The following is a 19,262-nucleotide window of genomic DNA, read 5'->3' on the forward strand; positions in this document are numbered from 1 at the left end:
CGCGGGGCCCGTGGGCTGTCTGCCCCGCCTGTCCCTGCCGCCGGCGGCCAGGAGGTGGCGGTGGAGCCCAGCGGCAACGGCGGCGCGGGGAGCCGGCAGGCGCCCTGCCCAGAGGCGGCTCAGCCCCCGAGGGCTAGGCTGAGGCGAGCGTGACAAAGCGCGTCCCCGCCCGGCCACGGCTGTTGTGTAGCCGGGCCCCCACTCCTCATGGGCTTCCGGGGCTGGGCGGTGCGGGCCCCGCCGCGGATGGGCCGGGCCGCCCCTTTCCCCTTCCTCTGCTGGCCCGACGCCCCGCGGGGGAGGGAGCGCTGAGCAGGGACGTGGCCCGCCGCCAGGCACCTTCCGCGCCGCGACCCGGAGGAGCGGCAGTCTCCTCATTTCCGTCCCGGAGGGGCTGAGTTCCGCAGTGCCGGATTTCTCCAGCGTCACGGCGGGAGGAAGGCTGGGGCTGGCGTGGCTCTCGGCGGCAGGCCCGGAGTAGGGGGGCAGGTGGTGGCTCGTAAGGGGAGTTTCCCCCCCGCGCTCTACACATCGCCCTCTCAGGCCCCGCCGGTCTTCGCCCAGCGCCGGGGCCGTGGCACGAAGGGTCGGTGTGAAAGGCCCCTGTTGGCTGGAGTGAACGCCTGCCCGAGGCCTGATGGCAACCACTCTTTCCTCCCACGAAACCCAGACCTCCCGGCGTTTTGCACATCTTTGCACATCCAGCCGCATCCTTAGCCCTTAGAGCAAGCAGCAAGCACAAAGTAGTACCCTGTTCTCACTGGGAGTGCTGTGCCGTGGGTGAGTGACTGTCAGCAGCTGTCTGAGCAGGTGCTGCGGGGGCACGGCTGGGCAAGCGTGAGGCATTTCCCTGCTTTGTGGTGTCCACCCAGTTGTTGGCGGGGAGCTATTGAAGACCTAGTGCAGCTGCTCTGTTGACTCCTTCGAAATAAGAGCCTGGATTTAAAATAAAGTGTTAGTTCAGGAGATACGTGTGAAACAATATCGTGAGTCTTCCCCTCTTCCTCACAATGCACACTCAGCCCTTGAAGGGCCTCTCTGAAGTTCTTATGAGTTGTTTCAGTGAAGATCGTACTTCAGTGGCACCTGCCCTGGGCATATGTGCAGTATCTCCACTGTAGACCACTGTCAACTGTATATACCAGTTAACAGGCAATTTTGGCTCCCACCTTCTGCCCCAAGTAATCTTAGAAATTATGTGGTCACCATTCCTATTTGGAAGGAGGCTTCTTATTGAAAACAGAGTATATGAAGTTGGTAATGATCACAACCGAAAAACATAGCTGTCTTCTTGCATACTGCTTCTTTATCAACCACTTAGAAGAATCAAAACTATCAGATCTTTCAGGAGTCTTGTGTAAGCCTTTTCTTCTGTAAATGACTAAATGATTCAGAATAGTTCTTGTAGAATAGGAAGAAGTTTTTTGAATATTTGATCCTTGCAAACCACATTGATTTAATCATGTCTTGTATAGGTATTTCAGTTAAACAGAATAACATCATTGGGGAATTCTTCCCAAGGCAGCTAAGAGAATATACAGTTAATTGTTACACTAACAATTCTATAATTAGGCTGAGAAAACAGCAATAAGTGTTACAGTAAAAATATGCAATAAAGTTACATTTCTTCAATAGGTCAGTGCAAATAAAGTTATTTTGGGGGATGACGGTTGCCTTTCCAAGACACAATGCTCCAAAATACTGGAACAAGTATAGGAGGCAGCATGTGTGCAAAGTACTAATATTAATAATTCAATTAAATAATATTTTGATAACATTGACTCTGTCCCTTTGCTTTGTTCTTGCTTTTAGCTTCCATCCCAAGTGGGAGAGGTACCAGGAAGCTGCTTAAAGGGCTACATATTTCATATTTTTGGGATTCTTTATTATGTTGAAGCAGAAGTGTAGTTGAATAACTTATGATTCTGAAGAAATGTATGCTGAAGACAATAGAGAAGGTTAATAGCAAGCTGCAAATTTTTATAACATAATTTATACACTTTAACTTTTTTTTTTAATTTATTTTCTCCAGTGACTTAGCTTTTTTATCCTCATTAAGAAGATGTGTACTTAAAATCTGTTGCAGCAGTTAGAAACTGTATCAGTCAGTAGTACTTTCCAATGACGCTTTTTATGCAACAGTCTGCACAGGTAGGCTTTGTGAGCAGATAAGAGTAAGAAAATTTTGTGTATTTGATTGATGTAAACCTCTTTAAAGTTTTATGCATTTTTCTCATCTTTTATCTCCTTTTTTGCTTTAAGCAATGAGAGACTGATGGAAAATTAAATTGCTCTTAGTCAGGGTGAGGCAGAGGGTGAAGAGCTGTGGATCCAACTTGTGGATTTTCAAAGTCAGATTTTTCGAAGACACAGTGCTCATTGTCATTTTTGAGAGTGGCTGAGAATAAAGTGCAGATTGGTGTAAATGCAATGCTTAATCGACTCTTTTTACCAAGGGGACAGGAGGTTGTGTTGCTTCTGTTCCATCACTTACAAAAGCATTGCTATCTGAATATCCAGTGTGTGAAGCAGACGTTGCTTGAACTTTTTAGCTGTGCAACTGACCCCAAAATAAGTGCAGGAAGTGGTTTATACAGTAATATTATGAATGCCAAAACCCATTCAGGTTATTAAGTTGTTGCATATGTTCCCTGTTTAACCCTGTCCTTTGCAGTCACTTTAGCCTTGCTCATTGCCACCGTTCTCAGAAGGTACTTTTGAAAAGCAGCAGTGCCCTGTATGTCGATAAATAAAGTGCCAGATCATGCAGCGAAGTGCTAGGCAAAAATCACAGTTTAGATGTTTGAATTACTCTGTAAATAAATGGGATTCCTTCTTGCTTTTCCCTAGCAGCACAATTCTCAGGCATGGAAATTTACAACTCTAAAACTCTTTGGAATCTATCTATTCTTGTAGTTGGTTGTTTGTTTTTTTAAAGTATGTTTGTAACTGGATTGTGTTTGTTGGAAACACAGATGTGGCTTGTGATAGACTTGCATTGGGGGTCCTGTAGAATCAAAACTTCAGATGCTGGCTGTGAGGATAGAAGTAGTACAGTGATTCTGGACAGCACACTAAAGAAGCTAAATTTTTGACCTGTAATACAATAAAAATTAGAAAGGTTTTGGATGACTTGCTCATATTTGTTCTCTTTTCTTTATGATTGATAGTGCTGTGCTAGGTCATGATCCAGCATCTGATTGTACTTACTGACTTCGCTGTTGGAATTAGGCTACACACAACTCTGTGTTGGTAATAAGTGATACATTGTGCTGCAAATTGTATATAGTCAGGTGACTGGGTGCCATCTGATGTAAAAAAATACACTCCTTCAACTTGATCATTACTGTTTCTAGGTGAACACTGAACTTACAGTACCAATATGATACTTTGGCTTTTCACCCTTGTACCTAGCAGAAACAGAGGTAGCCAAGCATAAAACACAATTTCTTTTGACCAGAGCAGCAGCAGAGTACAGGGAAAGAGACAATGTCTTCCGAAACAACTCAACTGATGTCAAGTCAGACATCTCCACTAAAGCAAACTGGATGGGTAAGCTGGATTTTCTCCCTTTTATTTTCATGCTATTGCTAGTGAATAACTGGGATTTTGCATTGCTCACTCTTATTGAAGAGAAAAACAGCTCTCTGTTAGCTTAAGCCTATAAATGAGCCACACTGCCCAGGTCGCAGAAGGCAGGGACTGGGAGAATGCAGAACCGCCCACTGCAGGAGAAGATCAGGTTTGAGAATATCTAAGCAACCTGAAGGTGCACAAGTCCATGGGACCCGATGAGTTGCATCCGCAGGTCTTGAGGGAACTGGCGGATGAAGTGGCCAGGCCACTCTCCATCATATTTGAGAAGTCCTGACAGTCCGGCGAAGTTCCCGCCGACTGGAAGAGGGGGAACATAACCCCCATTTTTAAGCAGGGTAAAAAGGATGACCCAGGGAACTACAGGTCAGTCTCACCTCTGTGCCTGGCAAGATTATGGAGCAGACCCTCCTGGAGACTATGCTCAGGCACATGGAAGATAAGGAGGTGATTGGTGACAGCCAACATGGCTTCACTAAGGGCAAATCCTGCCTGACAAACTTGGTGGCCTTCTATGATGGGGTTACAGCATCGGTGGATAAGGGAAGGGCAGCTGACGTCATCTACCTGGACTTGTGCAAGGCATTTGACACTGTTCCGCATGACATCCTTGTCTCTAAATCGGAGAGACGTGGATTTGATGGATGGACCACTCGGTGGATAAGGAATTGGCTGGATGGTCGCACTCAAAGAGTTGTGGTCAACAGCTAAATGTGCAAGTGGAGAACAGTGACGAGTGGCATCCCTCAGGGGTCGGTACTGGGACTGGCACTGTTCAACACCTTTGTCGGCAACATGGACAGTGGGATCAAGTGCACCCTCAGCAAGTTTGCCGACGACACCAGGCTGTGTGGTGTGGTCGACACGCTGGAGGGCAGGGATGCTATCCAGAGGGACCTTGACAGGCTGGAGGGGTGGGCCCGTTTGAACCGCATGAAGTTCAGCAAGGCCAAGTGCAAGGCCCTGCATGTGGGTCGGCGCAATCCCAAGCACAACTACAGGCTGGGCGAGAAATGGATGGAAAGCAGCCCCGAGGAGAAGGACTTGGGGGTATTGATTGATGAGAAGCTCAACATGAGCCGGCAGTGTGTGCTTGCAGCTCAGAAAGCCAACTGTGTCCTGGGCTGCATCAAAAGAAGCGTGACCAGCAGGTCAAGGGAGGTGATCCTGCCCCTCTGCTCCGCTCTTGTGAGACCCCACCTGGAGTACTGCGTCCAGCTCTGGGGGCCCCAGTACAGGAGAGACATGGAGCTGTTGGAGAAGAGTCCAGAGGAGGGCCACGAAGCTGATGGGAGGGCTGGAGCACCTCTCCTATGAGGACAGGCTGAGAGAGTTGGGATTGTTCAGCCTGGAGAAGAGAAGGCTCCGGGGAGATCTAATTGCGGCTTACCAGTACCTGAAGGGGCCTACAGGAAAGGTGGTGAGGGACTGTTTATCAGGGAGTGTAGTGACAGGACAAGGGGTAATGGGTTTAAGCTGAAGGAGGGTCGATTTAGATTAGATGTTAGAAAGAAATTCTTTACTGTTAGAGTGGTGAGGCACTGGAATAGGTTGCCCAGAGAGGTTGTGGAGGCCCCTGGATCGCTGGAAGTGTTTAAGACCAGGTTGGATGAGGCTTTGGGCAATGTGGTCTAGTGGAGGGTGTCCGTGCCCACAGCAGGGGGGTTGGAACTAGATGATCTTTAAGGTCCCTTCCAACCCAAACCATTCTATGAGTCTATGATTCTATAAATGAAGAGAAGAAAGGGTAATGTGTTACTTTTCCTGAATCACTACAGTCAGAGGGCTAGGAGCTTTTGAGTCTTAAGATAGTGGGCTCTAATTTATGTTATGCCAGTTAAACTAGTTATGAACAGGCAGAGCCCTAGTGTTATGAGTACTAGTCCAGTATAACCTGTCCCCATCAAGTTGTGCATGTGCGTGTGTATGTATTCAGAAGAGGAAAAGGGAACACTACTGCACAAGAACCTGCCCTCCAGCTCTACAGAGGATGAGCATTCTCCTCTGCTGGAGAAATCGGCTACCCACGGGAGTTCAAATTTTACCACTGTATGCTATAAGCATGGAATTAACCACAAGGAATTTAAATGTGGTATGACCTTGTTGCTAACCAGTCACTGCCAGAGAGCAGCAAAAGTGGGCTCATGTGCAAGAGAAGGTGACCTGGGAGCCACGAGTGACAGCAAGGCGGGCAGGGCTTGTGACTTCAGGGACAAGGAGCACAGCCCCACAGTATCCCAAAAAGAGGAGCAGAGCAGATTAGTGATGTTCACTGGGGTCAGCCAACAGTTGGTCCAGTGCTTGCTGGGCAAGTCCATAGGAATAAGGCAAGTCTGATGGTAAGCCAGGATGTCAAGTTAGCAAGGCAAGGTATGGATCATCATGGTGAAAGGCCAGGTACATGCATACCTACAATACAGTTAAGGCAAGGGCCTGAGCTTAAATGCAGCTCCTGAGCAGAGGGGCAGAGGCCCTGGGCAAAGCTTCTTGGAGCTCGCTCTCCCAGCTTCACTGTTTTCACAGCAGTCTAATTCAGTGTTACGCAACTGTGCCATGTTAGAGCTGACTTTGAGCCCAAGCAGCAAAACCCCTGGCAGGGTGTGTATGGAGGCAGAAAGGTTGCAAAGCCTGTTGGTGCACTTACGGCCCTGACACTCATTTCCTTATCTGTCACTCAGACTGTTTGGATTTTATTGTATTTGCTGTGACCTTGCTATGAAACCAGTTTGGACTGGTTCTCTAGGGTCTGGCGTGGAGTCAAGTCTCTAGTGTTTACCCAAGCAGCACCACCATTAATGTTAGTGGGAGCAGTGCTTGAAGAAGGACTGAGATATTAATTAGCTAAAATGTGAAATGTGTGGCTCTGGCCAATAAATGCATTTCATTATTATGGTTACAAAATCATGGATCAGTTGGGTGCAAAATGAGGTAGAATTCTGTAATACACTAATGTGCTCTTTTCCCCAAGGCACTGCTTGTTCTACAAAGAACTAGCAAAGGTTTTCCTTTCAATAAAAGGTATGTTTGTAGAGGTTGTGGTTTTACAGAAAAATGTTAAAATTTCAACTAATTTTAACTTAATGACGACCCCTTCTTTCCCTCAACTTTTATTGCTGAGCACGATGTCATATGATATGGGATATCCTTTGGGTCAGTTGGGGCAGCTGTCCCAGCTGTGTCCCCTCCCAACTTCTCATGCACCCCCAGCCTACTCGCTGATGGGGCAGTCTGAGAAATAGAAAAGACCTCGACGCTGTGCAAGCACTGCTCAGCAATAACTAAAACATCCCTGTGTTATCAACATTGGTTTGGTCACAAATCCAAAACGCAGCACCATACCAGCTAATATGAAGAAAATAAATTCTTTTCTTTCCCAGCCGAAACCAGTATATTTTAGATCTCCAGTAATGATACTACGAGTGCTAACACTGATAACCAAGTCATCTCTTAAAGAAAGAAAAATAACATACTTATATCCACAGGTCAATACCCTGGATAGCATAACACAAGAAAGTATACTGTCACTTTTTTCTCACAAGCAAAAGGGGAAAAAAAAGAGCTACCATTACCCTAAAAGAAGCCTGTCGGCTAGCTAATTATTATGAAGGTAAAGCCAGGATGGTTGAGTTCAGTTAATGCCATGAGTATATTTAAACTGCTCAGAGATAAAGTTAGGCTAGTTAGGGGAATCTGACAGAGTTTTTGTTGACCCTCTTCTGAATACTTGCAAAATCTACTCTTACTGAACCTAAACTGACTTCTGTATGGGGCAGAACTTCATTTTTAGAAACTACCGCTCTGCCTTTATTTCCTGTAATTTCTTTCCCAGAAAGCTGATATAGCTTGTAGCAATGAAATGGCTAACAGAAATAAAGCAATATACATCTGGGGTAAACAACAGCTGAGTTATTTTAGGAAAGTATCCACCAACCGGATGAGTGGTTTTAACTTTAAAGCCTATGTAGTTCTTTCTGTTTCTGTATTGGGGAATCAAGTATTTCATCACACTGCTAACAGAACAAGGAGTTTTGCTTGTTTGGTTGTTTTTGCATTGTTTGGAGTTTTTTGGGGGTTTGGGGGTTTTTTTGGTCTTCTTTAATTGTTTGTTGTTTTTTTTTCTTCCTGTGAGATTAAATTCAATAAGCTAACCCAGGTTTATCCTTTTAGCCAATGTTCTATTGTCCCATCTCACAAACTTCCAGTGCTGGAGAAATTGCAAGAATCCGTGAAGAATGCAAAAAGGAAGGTTTCTGGTACAGAGGTGAGTGATCCAAACTTGTTCTTATCACACAGAGGATGACTTCTTGATGTAGTTATGCAAAACTGATTGCAAAATACCATGCTGTTTATTGTAATACATTGGGTTTTGTTGGAATATTACTGTGGGCTAACTCTGTCACCTTATGTTAAGTTGAGCAATATGTTATTATAGTGTTAATTTAATTATTTGCATAATCATTCTATGTAAAAAGTGTTTGAATTAAGCTCTTGTTTAATATGAACTTACTTTAACAATCACATAGTTGGTTCTATTCTTGAAGTCCATTATTAAAATGACATTAGGAATGTTTTACTTTATTACATACTTATTCTTGCCCTTGAATGAAAGACAGGCATGGCTATGTGTCCTGGGTCTGTGAAATTCTTTAGGTGTTAGGACATCTGAAAGATGAGTTAATCAGTGTTTTAGTGCCTTTTAAGTCTACCATGTCAGTTTGTATCTAAATTATACAGTTTCTAAAAGGAGAAGATCGAAAAGGGTTTCAGTATTTAATCAGAGCTGCTGTCATTACTAGTGTTACAGTATTGAGAGGAGATACTCAGATTATTGAAGTTATTATTTAAAAAATATATATAATGCATTAGCTCCAGATGCTACAGCATGGCTGATGTCTGGCACTGTGTGAACACATCCTTGCTTTGAAGAGATAGTAATCTCAATGAGCAGATGTAATAGGTGACTGAGACAGTACGCAAAGTAAATGTTTAGAAGATGAGTAATATGTTTAACATTATAAACATATAAAACATTTAACATATAAGAGAGTAATGTATTTAACAAATATGTATCAATTTTTGGCTGATCCCAGATACCATCCTCCTTATTTTTACAGCTCTTCCTTTGTCTCTTGGGAGCATGCTTGTCACCCAGGGACTAGTCTCAAAAGGTAAATATAAAAAATATGTGATGGTCCTAAGTTATGAAGTTGAGACTCTGGAATTACTACTGAAATGCAAGTTTCCCTAAAGCCTGCTGTTTTTCAAGATCAATATTCCTCTTACTCATCACCATCATTGTTATAGTGATTTGATCATTGTGCATTGCCACAGTCATTCTTTTGAAAGAGTATGAACTGAAAAGAGAATTCACTAATTCAAAGATTGGTGGCTAGATTCTGTCACCACATGTATTTGTGTAGAGTCTTCACTGGAGCCACTTGTAGGGCAAAGCATTGTACAATATCTGAGCAAGGGCATCAGATTCAGGTGCTGTAGCTCTAACTGTTAGATTTTTTGAAAAATGCTGGCAATGTTTTTACAGTGACCATGTATCAATATGAATACAGCTTTGGTGCAAAGGGACAAGGAATACTGCCAAAGCGAGGAGACAGAGAGCTTTTTAGAGAGATGGCTTGCAATCTGCAAAGCCATCTCTCTAAAATACAAAAGAGAATTGTATTCTGTTTATGTGGTGGATGGGCCTGGTTCTACACATTGCACCTTGAATTTTTCTTCTGAGGGTCTTGACTAATAAAAGAGTTGAGATTAGCATTTTGGGTAAAGAGTGAAGGGCACCCACCCTGAAGACTGCTAAGATGGGTGTCTCCCACAGGAGCAAATAAGACTGTCCTTCACCCTGCATCAGCAGCTGTTTACAGCAAGGGCAGGTAGGAGAAAAGAAAAATCACAGGGCCTGAAGCAAGAAGTAGAAAAGAATCCAGGGGCTATAAGGGATGGGTAATGGGAGACAGCAAATGGAGGAGGTGGAAGTGGCTTAGCCTTTTCTCACTGTGTGTGATTGCAAGCCCCTTGTTTTGTTCCAGCCACTATTACCATGTTTCCTCCTCATCATTCCCTTTTTTTTTTTTAACTAAGATTATAAGGAGGACTAGAGTAGAAAACCTAAAAGCCGTGCTATACCACAAGAGGCTGATGTGGGTTCCCTGTTGCATCCTTGACCTATGAGCTTGTAGGCAGACAGAGAGGGAAGAGGCAAGGGAGACTGTGGGGAACGGCAAAGGTTTACGCATTTGAAAAGGGGTGAGCAGTGATAGGAGGGGCACCGAGTTTGTCTCGCTAGCTAACATGCCACCCTCTGGCACAAGGTACTCAGTTTCTCTTCATTATACTTGGACGTTTCTTATCAGCTGTGAAATAACAAATGCCCATATTAAATAATCATTACTACATGTCAACAATTGGGGGGGGGGGGCTCTTTAGAAACAAACAACAATTTTATTCCTCCCTCCCCTGAAAGACCCAATTTAAAATTGCATAAATGCAAGTGGGCGAAGGCCCTTGCACTTAGCATAGACTGAATGTTCCTCTGTCTAAACACTCCTCTCTGATGACTACACACAATAGCTGGAGCTTTTGAGCCTCATTAATTCTGTCTGAATGCATGTAACAGTGCAAACAGTGTTCGCTTCCCTTCCCTTTGCCATGGCAATCTTGCTATGTGGAGCCCTCCTCCACAGTATGGCACTCCTCTGCCAGACGCGCACACTTGCACAGTCGTAATGGTTCCACCTCTGGGTGCTAACATGGGAAATTTTGGTAGGAAAAGCTAATCTTTCAGTCTTCAGGTTCAGCACACTCTATTTTGCTCATAAAGGCCAAAATGTCTGATCTCTTCTCCAGAAGAGGAGGCTAGATGTCTGTGGTACAGTTTAACACAAGTTTAATCACTAGCCACAGAAAACTACTGAAGAGCGGTTTGAGCCTGTTTCTCGCAGCACAAGGAGCTGGACCCAGACGAAGAGATTTCAGTTCACCGTGATACTTGCAAGGTTGGTTTGTGCTGAAACATAAGCCACCATCTCTTCCTCCTGCAGTGCTGCAGGTGTCACCAGTGACAGCCACGCTGCTTTCATGTTGATTTACACTCCAAACTCCTGCCTGAAGTGAATCCTGCAAAATCCAGATTTTTTTTCCTCCTATAACTCTATGACTGCACCAAAATGGGTGCACTAAGAACTAGTGGAATGGAAAGGACTCTGATGTTCCTAAATCTGATTTAGTGGACTTACAAGATTTTTGTACAGTCGTCACCTTCAGAAATGCAAAAGCTTGTAGGAAAAATGCTGTCTTTGGTTTTGAGTGCTGGTGAGTTCCTCAGTTGGGTAAGTTTTCTGACTATTTCCTTTTATTGTAGGCATTTTCTCAGCAAGCCCAAGATTTGGTGCATTACCTAAGATGGCAAGTAAGTTGTACCCAATTCTAAAAGGAAAAGAAAGGTTATTTACAGGCAAACTGCAGACCTTAGATGCATCTCTCTCAATCTCTTTTCAAACTCTTCCTTTTTTGGAATTTATGAGATGTTACCACATTGCTTTAGCAAATCAGAATTCTGCTGTGTTTAAAAATAAATGTCTGAAATAAGATTCTTTTAATGTAAACAGTAGCAGCTTATATTTACTTAATTTATCCTTTCAAACTGGTAAAAACTCCAATCTCACCTTTGTTTCATAAATAATGTCAGCCTCATTGATCAGCCATGCTTAGCAGATCACACAGCTTATGGTATCAAGGGGCCATCATAGTGTATATAAAATACTGTGTTCCTTTTCATATGTTCATTTGATTTATTTTAACTGTCTAGTTCATGACCACGTTGATAAAGAAAATAAAAGCGCAGGAACTGTACAGTAAAGTGACTCTTAAATGGCGAGAAATTAAGTTGATTCCCCCTTCAGCTGAAGTTCAACAGAAAACTGAGGATGTTGAAGTAATATTTTTATTCTGACTCTGTAATGAGTGAAACCCCAGTGCGCTAGTGTGGCAGGCTGACGTTCTAGCTTCTTACAAGTCCTGAGAAGATAAGTGTTAAAATTGTGATCATCAGAAATACCGTGGTGTGCATACAAGGGCAAGAGAAATTAGTGCTGACATTGTGATTTAGTTTCATTGTGGGCTTTCTCTATAATCTGGTCCTCTGAATCTGAAATCTTGTAATTCCGGGTCGATATGATAGCTTTTTCCTGTCTGCATTGTTTTGAACCAGTTGCTGTGTCTCACGATAGGTAGCTGGTTTTTAATAGCTATTGAAACCATCCCTGTAATCCCTGTATAACTTCACATGTGTTTGCAACATGTTTTGAGAAGACATGCTACATACAATTCATCACATGATTAAAATGGATCCAGTTGCATCATTAACTCTCGATTTAAGCTCTTGTATTAACAGTGGGTTTTTTTAATCTGTCTTTACAGTTGCTGGTGTCTTAGGTTTTGCCATTGGAAAGATGTCATACAGAGGAAAATGCCAAAAAAAGTTCCAGAAAATTGGTGTTGTACCTTTAGGTCCACAAAAAAAGAGGTTTGTGCTTATTTAAATCTTTAATTCTAGATCAAAACAGTCTTTACAATAGTAAAAGTAATATGCAGCAAAACTATGAATTTAAATTTTGTGATCAGCTCATGAGATACTACTCATATTCTTAGGCTATATGTGTCAGTATTAGAAACTACAAATAGTCTTCAGAAAATGGAAATGTAAACTCAGTGTAATACCTGTTATTAGGAAACCTGTTATTTAAATGAAATTATCATACTTTTAAGTGTGATGGAACAACAGTTACTAGTTCTCTTTCCATCTAATATTGTACCTCTAAGTGTCTCATGATCTTCTATATCACTCGTCCAGTTGAGTCCTCCATTGTACCATACCTCTGGCCAAATGCACTGCAGATTGTTTTTTACACTATCCTTATATTTTAACAACAATTTCAATCTCAACCTACATTTCAACCTCCTCCTCTGTGGTTTTGCCCAACCACATACTGTCCTGCCAGACCATGAAGAGCACAAACTACAAAGGTATTTTTCCACCTTGCAACTGTAATCACATGATAGATCTCAATGGTTGCCTCCTGTCACTTCCATGTTTTAGTCATTGTTGTCTAAACTTCATATAAAGTACTCTTTCCCATCAAATCACACTCTAACTTCCTTCCAAGCTCCTCCTTCAACTGCCAGTACTACTTTTCATTCCCAGCATGGCTTCTCATATGCACCTTTTACACACAAAATGCATTTCCAAAAATCCTACCCACAAAATCATTCTCCTCTGTCTTTCCACATCTTTCCCCCAGACCAATGTGAGTTTTTATGCCTGTGAAAATGCCCAACTGATAATGGGAAGCTTCTTCATTGTTCACATGTCTCTCCACTTCCATTCTTCCCCTATACAGCAAAGCTATTACTTTCCTCACGTGGTGTTATACATGCTTCGCTCCTAACTCTGTTTGCTCGTTATTGATAGGTACAATGGCAAGGACTGTGTTTTCCTGCTTAGAAAATCCTATTATATTTTGATGATTGCTGGAAATGGTAGTTAAGAATAATAATTAATGGGGGTTTATCGGTTGAGACATTTAGATGTCGTCTTTTGTAGTTTATGTCCTATAAAGCAGTTACAACAACTGGAGAATATAGGCAAGAGATTACTTCTTCGAGAACATTTGCGAGCATGCTATATGGTTGTATTAGAAGAAATCCAGCAAAATTCTTGAACAATTTCTCTGCTTTGAATATTGTAGGCATTGTCATCATACTTGCAAAGAATGTGAAGCAAAATTAGGATCAAATGAGAAAGAAAGTTCAGTTCCTTCAGCATCTTAGTCCCAGGTAGGCAACTTTGAAATTTAAAATAAATTCTTGATTTATTTTCCATGTTGAGTGATATTCTTGTTTGAAACCTGTGAACAATGTAATGAAAATCATGGATTTTAATCAGGGATTAAATTCTGAGCATTATTCAAACAAATACTTTGTGGTGTGTAATTTGTTTCTTCATTTTTACCTTACATACCTTTCATGCTAATTTTAAATCCCTCATTTATGAGGAATTTCTCCTTTAGCTGTAGCAGAGTATTGTTTATTCACCTAATTGGAACTAACTTTGATTGACTGCTTGTATGAAAACAAATATAACTCCTTTCAATTTCCAACTTTTTTACTTAATCAAATAATTATGGATAATGTTGATATTTAAAAATACATTGAAATATTGAGAATCTAAAAGCAGACACAGTTGGGAGTGGGTTTTTTGTTTGTTTGGTGGGTTGTTTGTTGTTTTTTCACCCAGTACTATGGTTTGGGCAAAGCCTTAGTGAAGGTAGTTTAAGAGTGGTGCTACAGCAACTGCAGGCTGGGGCAGGGGAGACAGCCTGTGTGATGTTTTCACCTGCAATGGGGAAAGTTCTCTTTGCAAAAAAGTACGAGTTTACAGAGTGGAAGGCAGGGAAGTACTTAAAGCACTTTCTTTGTCTATGAAAAACAGGCCAGCAGCTGGGCTTTTTAAAAGCATTTTCACACATTCTGCTTGTGGTAAGCTGTGGCCTACATTTCTCACAGGCAGGAGAACGTGTGAAAGTGCAAATAGCTTGGCCGCCTGTGAGAAAGGAGAGCAGAGGGCTTGTTTGAAATCCTGCTGTGTGAGTTTGTTATGGCTCTAGCTGTAGCTTGGAAGAAAACCCTGATGCAGAAATTGTTGGATTGAGTCCCTTTGGCGTATATTATGTAGGAATTTAGGCAAGGATATTGATAATGGTCCCTTTCTCACTCTGTAGCGCATGGCTGCAGGCAATCTTACAAGGAGGGGTATCCTAGCAGAACCTGTTTACTTACCCAGAAGAGAGATTTTGATCGATTTTCACTATGCAACAATACATCACAGCAGTAAAGATTGTCCTGAAAGAAGCCATTACAATAAATCCTTGGTTTTAATCAACTTTGCCACTGCTTGAGCATTTTATATCAAGAACTGCAAATGCTCAGCCACTAGCAGAAAATCCACTTTGGCTTAGGCTCATCTAATAGGGTTGCTGCCAAAATGGGCAGCGCTTCTCCTGTGCTTGCTGAAGCACTATGTCCCTCCAGATCAGCTTGCTGCTCTGGCTGGGTATCAGACCCGTAAGGAAAGGGAAAAAAACAACCCCAAACCTTACTGAGGGGTAACTTGCTAGTGCCAGCACAAAGGAGGGAGCAAGCCAGGCTTAGATAACTGAATGAATGACACCCTAAATCCATTAGCAGTTGTGAGCTTAATTAAGCCCTTGCATTACTGTGCTGATTAAGTGCTTTTGAATATTTTCTCTTAAATAAATGTTTGCTTATGTAGGCCAGTATCCTCACCTATTTCAATTGAGGACCCCAAAGCATATTTAATTGAGGACAGTCACTTACTAGCAATTACCTGTGTAGTGGAATCAAATGTTGATGGAGGTTCGTCAGAGCTGGAGCTTGTTGAATCTTAAATCCAAACACATTTTCTTTTCCAGTTTTTTTTTTTTCCTTTTTCAGCCTTCCTCTGTGAGCTGACAGTATTTTTTCTGGTGTATAAGTACCAATTAGCTTTTAAATAAATTCCAGATTGTCTCAAATACAAAGGAGTCTTGCAGCTGTGTGAAGGGAAGAATGCAGGATGCCACAGACCCCTCTGTTTTCCTCCTGCAATAGGTCCTGGAATTTCTTCTGTGGAACCTGTTCAAGCTCACATGTTCATCAAAAAGACCTTGATTGCTGCACTTTTTACCAGCCAATTAGGTCTTGTTTGTTTTTTAAAAAGGCTAGAAAGCTTGGTCTGAAAAATTTAAGACAAGCGTGTTTCTTTCAAATCGTAATTGCTGGAAGGAAAAAGCAATTATATTTGGGCCAGTGTGATATTTTGGATTTGCCAGAAATCAGTTTTGATGGACAGGTTTTAGAAACTTGGGAAAATAAATACTGTAAACATTGTGTTCTTTTCTGTATTGTTAAACAATGAAAAGAATAACCTGATAACCTCTTTTATGTTTTAATAAAAGCTCTTAACTTAGCATGCTATGCTCTAAAAATGTATAGAGACCCTACTGAGCGCATCTGACCACTATCCATGCTAAGCATACATTGAAGGCTCTGGCATTGCGTAAGAGAACCATCCGTATAAAATTATACACGTGTTGATGAGTCCAAAGGTAATGTCTTTTATCCTCAGGGACTTTGCAGAGTTCTCAGAGAAATCACCCAGGACCTGCACATTTCACATGGAAAACAGGATGCCACTCCGCTAAATAATGGGTCCTTTCATTCCATTTACAGATGCGGTGAAGATGATAAAAATCTTATGGATCAGCTTTTTCTTTCAAGGCTTTATTCTGTAGAGAAGAAATAATGTCATTGGTTGGTGTAAATTGGCTTATTTGAAGTAGTTGCTTAATGTTGTACAGTTCTGTTCATAGTAAATACTAATTTCTTGTAATGCACTTTTTGATTTTTCCTCTTCTCTGTCTTCTTGGCATGTTTTAGTTTATTTTCCTCTCTTCAGTGCAATTTAGCTCTTAGTGCTGAAAAATTAAATTTGTCTATTGTACTTAGATGCTGGCAATACTTCATGTAGCGAGCAAAATAGCGTACACTGGAATGTTTTGCAAGGGTGTTTAAATGATTTTGCACAGTGAAGCAGCTATTCAGGCTTTGAGCTGACTCCTTGTTTATGTACTCTTTTAAGAGTACTAAGCTAGAAGTTCGTTAGGGTATTGTCACACTGCAGCTACTGTGCTAACCCAACTTTTAATAGGCTAGTTTTACATAAAAGTCCACGAACAAGAAGATACAATATTTTGGAACAGTTTATGATCTGCATGTAATCCAAGGCTAGTAGAAGTTGAGAAAAAACTAGATGGCATATGCTCTCTACAAACAGCATGACACACTAACTTCCATGAACTATCTCGGGAAGTCAAAAGCAGACACTTCCCCTAAAGACAGCGATGGTGTTCACGTGGAAATCAAATGTGCAGCTACTGAAAAGTTTGGGCTTCACTGTCAGTTGATGAAGCTTGTCTTTTTTGTTACGGGGGTTTTTTGTTTGCTTTTATACTATGCCTATGGTTAGTACCCCTTTTTTGAACCAGCTTCTCTGGGCATCTTCACCTGGGCACAAAGAGATTCTGCAAGTATAGAATATATATAGAATGTAAAAGTATAAAGTAACTATTAATTGCTTACTACACACAAAAGACAGTCTGGATTTAACAAGCTATTAGGCTAAATACTCACCACCCTGATAAGGCACTTGGAAAATCTTTCCTAGCCAGGCAACCACCAGGCAGGAGGAGAAGGGTTAGACTAACCAGCCTCTGGTTTTTTTTTTCCTCCTTTAAGATTTTATACCTTTCCAAATTGTTGTTTGCCCTCTTGAATTCTTGAGCTACTAAGAACGCTTGTCTCAACAGGGACTTTAATTTTACACTTTTTACCTTTCTGCAGACTTTTTCCACAGCTCTTTCTCAGCAGTCTGAGTCAAGAGTACACAGCTGTGGTGTATCAGAGCTGATGCTTGGTGTAGAGGCAGGTACACCTTGGGGAGCCTTCAGCAGGGGCTGTGGGGAGACAGGGTTACACAACCATGGAGAAGTCAACCTCCTTTGTGAAAATAATGTCATTATCACAGGTATATTGTGATAGCCAGCAAAACTTGTATGGTGATATGTCTTAGCTACTTTCCCTTCATCTGACATCTGCTGTCAAGATAACAGCAACAAACTGCACCAAGGTTAGTCATGCCTGGGTTATCTGAGGCAAGCCATGACATCCATGTGATGCTGAGAAGATTGATGCATGTGATAGAGAACCTTTCATGTCAGGCTGTCAGAGGTTGTTCTTGTGGTCTGTGCTACCTCCTGGGGTTACAACTTAGCTACTTCACTTTGCTTTAAATGTAATTTTGTTCAGGCCTCCTATTACTTTGCTGTAATGAATGTACTGTTATATAAAAATTACTGTCTCCTTTTTTTCTAAATTTATTTCCATACTTTGATTACCTAATTGTGTGGATTGTGTTAATGAGTTACTATGATACTGTTACGAAATAAAGGCTGTTTGTGAATCTCAGCTGTATTAGCACTAAATTAGTGCATATCAAAGGAAAATGAGCACAGCTTATGGGCAAACTGTTCTTTAGAAGATCTTTAAAAGCATTTTTCTGTACTTCAGAGCATTTATGGCCAAATAATTATTTAAGCCTATCAGGTATCAGGCTCCACATAATACTCCTTGATCTGAGAAGTAACAAGGGGTATGTTTTGGCACAGTTGTTATTCAATGTTGTTAAAATACAATTTCTCCTGCTTTGCTCAACCAACAATCTAGTCAAGTGTGCAGCTGGGCTACAAGCCTTTATAATGAGGTAGTAATGATGTTGCAATATTTCTTAAAAATGTAAAATAACATAAATTTTAAAGTTAACTGACTCTCCCAAAAGCACCAGCCACAAAAGGATAGGGAAGACTCACAACACATTCTGTACCATGTTACTTGATTTGATAAAATTGGAGCCATCTGGCTTTCATTGTGCCGTGACTTACAAGTGTGTTGGAATTTTTCTGGTGACTGGATGTGTGTTCGGGGGTGGAATCAGAGAGATGCTGGATTTTTTAGCATTGGATGGTTTACAGGACCTAGTTAAACTTTTAAACTTAAGGCTTGACAAAGAAATATGAAAAAGTGCCTTGTGGTTCACAGGAGAAGTTCTGTAAGGAAGGTTTTGGGGTGTTAGTAGTTATGCTCCATGATGCAGAAAGGAACATTTAAATGCCTACTGATTATTCTCCTTTATTACTTTATGCAAAAGGGAGACAGGAAGAGCTGGACAAAACCTCAAGTGCTCTCATGGCCAGACCCTCATGATTTTTCTGCTTGGGAAGATAAGCTACTGATGATTAACAGAGAGTGCTCTAAGAACTGTAAGTTAGTACAGCAGTTTTGTAGTAATTATGCACAATTTAATGCGCTAACCTATGTTGATTGTTACTCTCAAGCATTCCATACAAGTCGGTTAAAGAATTTGGTTTTAATTGAAGCAGAAGTTGAAAACATCGAATTCGGGGTGACCTATTAAAAAAAAAAAAAAAAGGAAGATTTGAGGTAATCAGTTGCTTCTGTAATCTTTATTTTAGTCTGGAATAATCATAGAATGGTTTGGGTTAGAAGGGACCTTACAGATCATCTAGTTCCAACCCCCCTGCTGCAGGCAGGGACACCCTCCACTAGGCCACATTGCCCAAAGCCTCATCTAACCTGGTCTTAAACACTTCCAGGGATGGGCATCCACAACCTCTCTGGGCAACCTGTTCCACTGTCTTATCAACCTCACAGTACAGAATTTCTTCTTAATATCTAACCTAAATCTACTGTCTTTCAGTTTAAAGCCATTACCCCTTGTCCTGTCACTCCATGCCCTTGTAAACAGTCCCTCACCATCTTTCCTGTAGGCACCTTCAGGTACTGGGAGGCCGCAATTAGATCTTCCCGGAGCCTTCTCTTCTCCAGGCTGAACAATCCCAACTCTCTCAGCCTGTCCCCACAGGAGAGGTACTCCAGCCCTCTGATCAACTTCAACTCCTCTGGACTCTCTCCAACAGCTCCATGTCTCTCCTGTACTGGGGCCCCCAGAGCTGGACGCA

The 19,262-nt window shown here is 41.9% G+C and overlaps 1 protein-coding gene across 4 annotated transcripts; it reads left to right on the forward strand.

The window, feature by feature from the left end:
• The first annotated feature begins 218 nt into the window (after positions 1-218).
• Positions 219-17,689, forward strand: LOC104631279 (OCIA domain-containing protein 2). 4 transcript variants are annotated; one of them, XM_075752208.1, is made up of 7 exons: positions 219-780; positions 7,762-7,855; positions 8,709-8,762; positions 10,970-11,017; positions 12,028-12,133; positions 13,356-13,443; positions 15,794-17,689. In XM_075752208.1, exons 2-6 carry the CDS (start codon positions 7,765-7,767, stop codon positions 13,435-13,437), a joined length of 381 nt encoding a protein of 126 aa, XP_075608323.1. In that variant the 5' UTR covers positions 219-780; positions 7,762-7,764; the 3' UTR covers positions 13,438-13,443; positions 15,794-17,689. The 4 variants fall into 4 exon arrangements, with proteins under 4 accessions (XP_075608323.1, XP_075608322.1, XP_075608320.1 ...); XM_075752207.1 differs by lacking the exon at positions 219-780 and adding an exon at positions 2,014-2,151; XM_075752205.1 differs by lacking the exon at positions 219-780 and adding an exon at positions 3,422-3,552.
• The last annotated feature ends 1,573 nt before the right edge of the window (positions 17,690-19,262 follow it).

Source organism: Balearica regulorum, chromosome 4 (genome assembly GCF_011004875.1).
Source record: "Balearica regulorum gibbericeps isolate bBalReg1 chromosome 4, bBalReg1.pri, whole genome shotgun sequence".
Classification (NCBI taxonomy): domain Eukaryota; kingdom Metazoa; phylum Chordata; class Aves; order Gruiformes; family Gruidae; genus Balearica; species Balearica regulorum.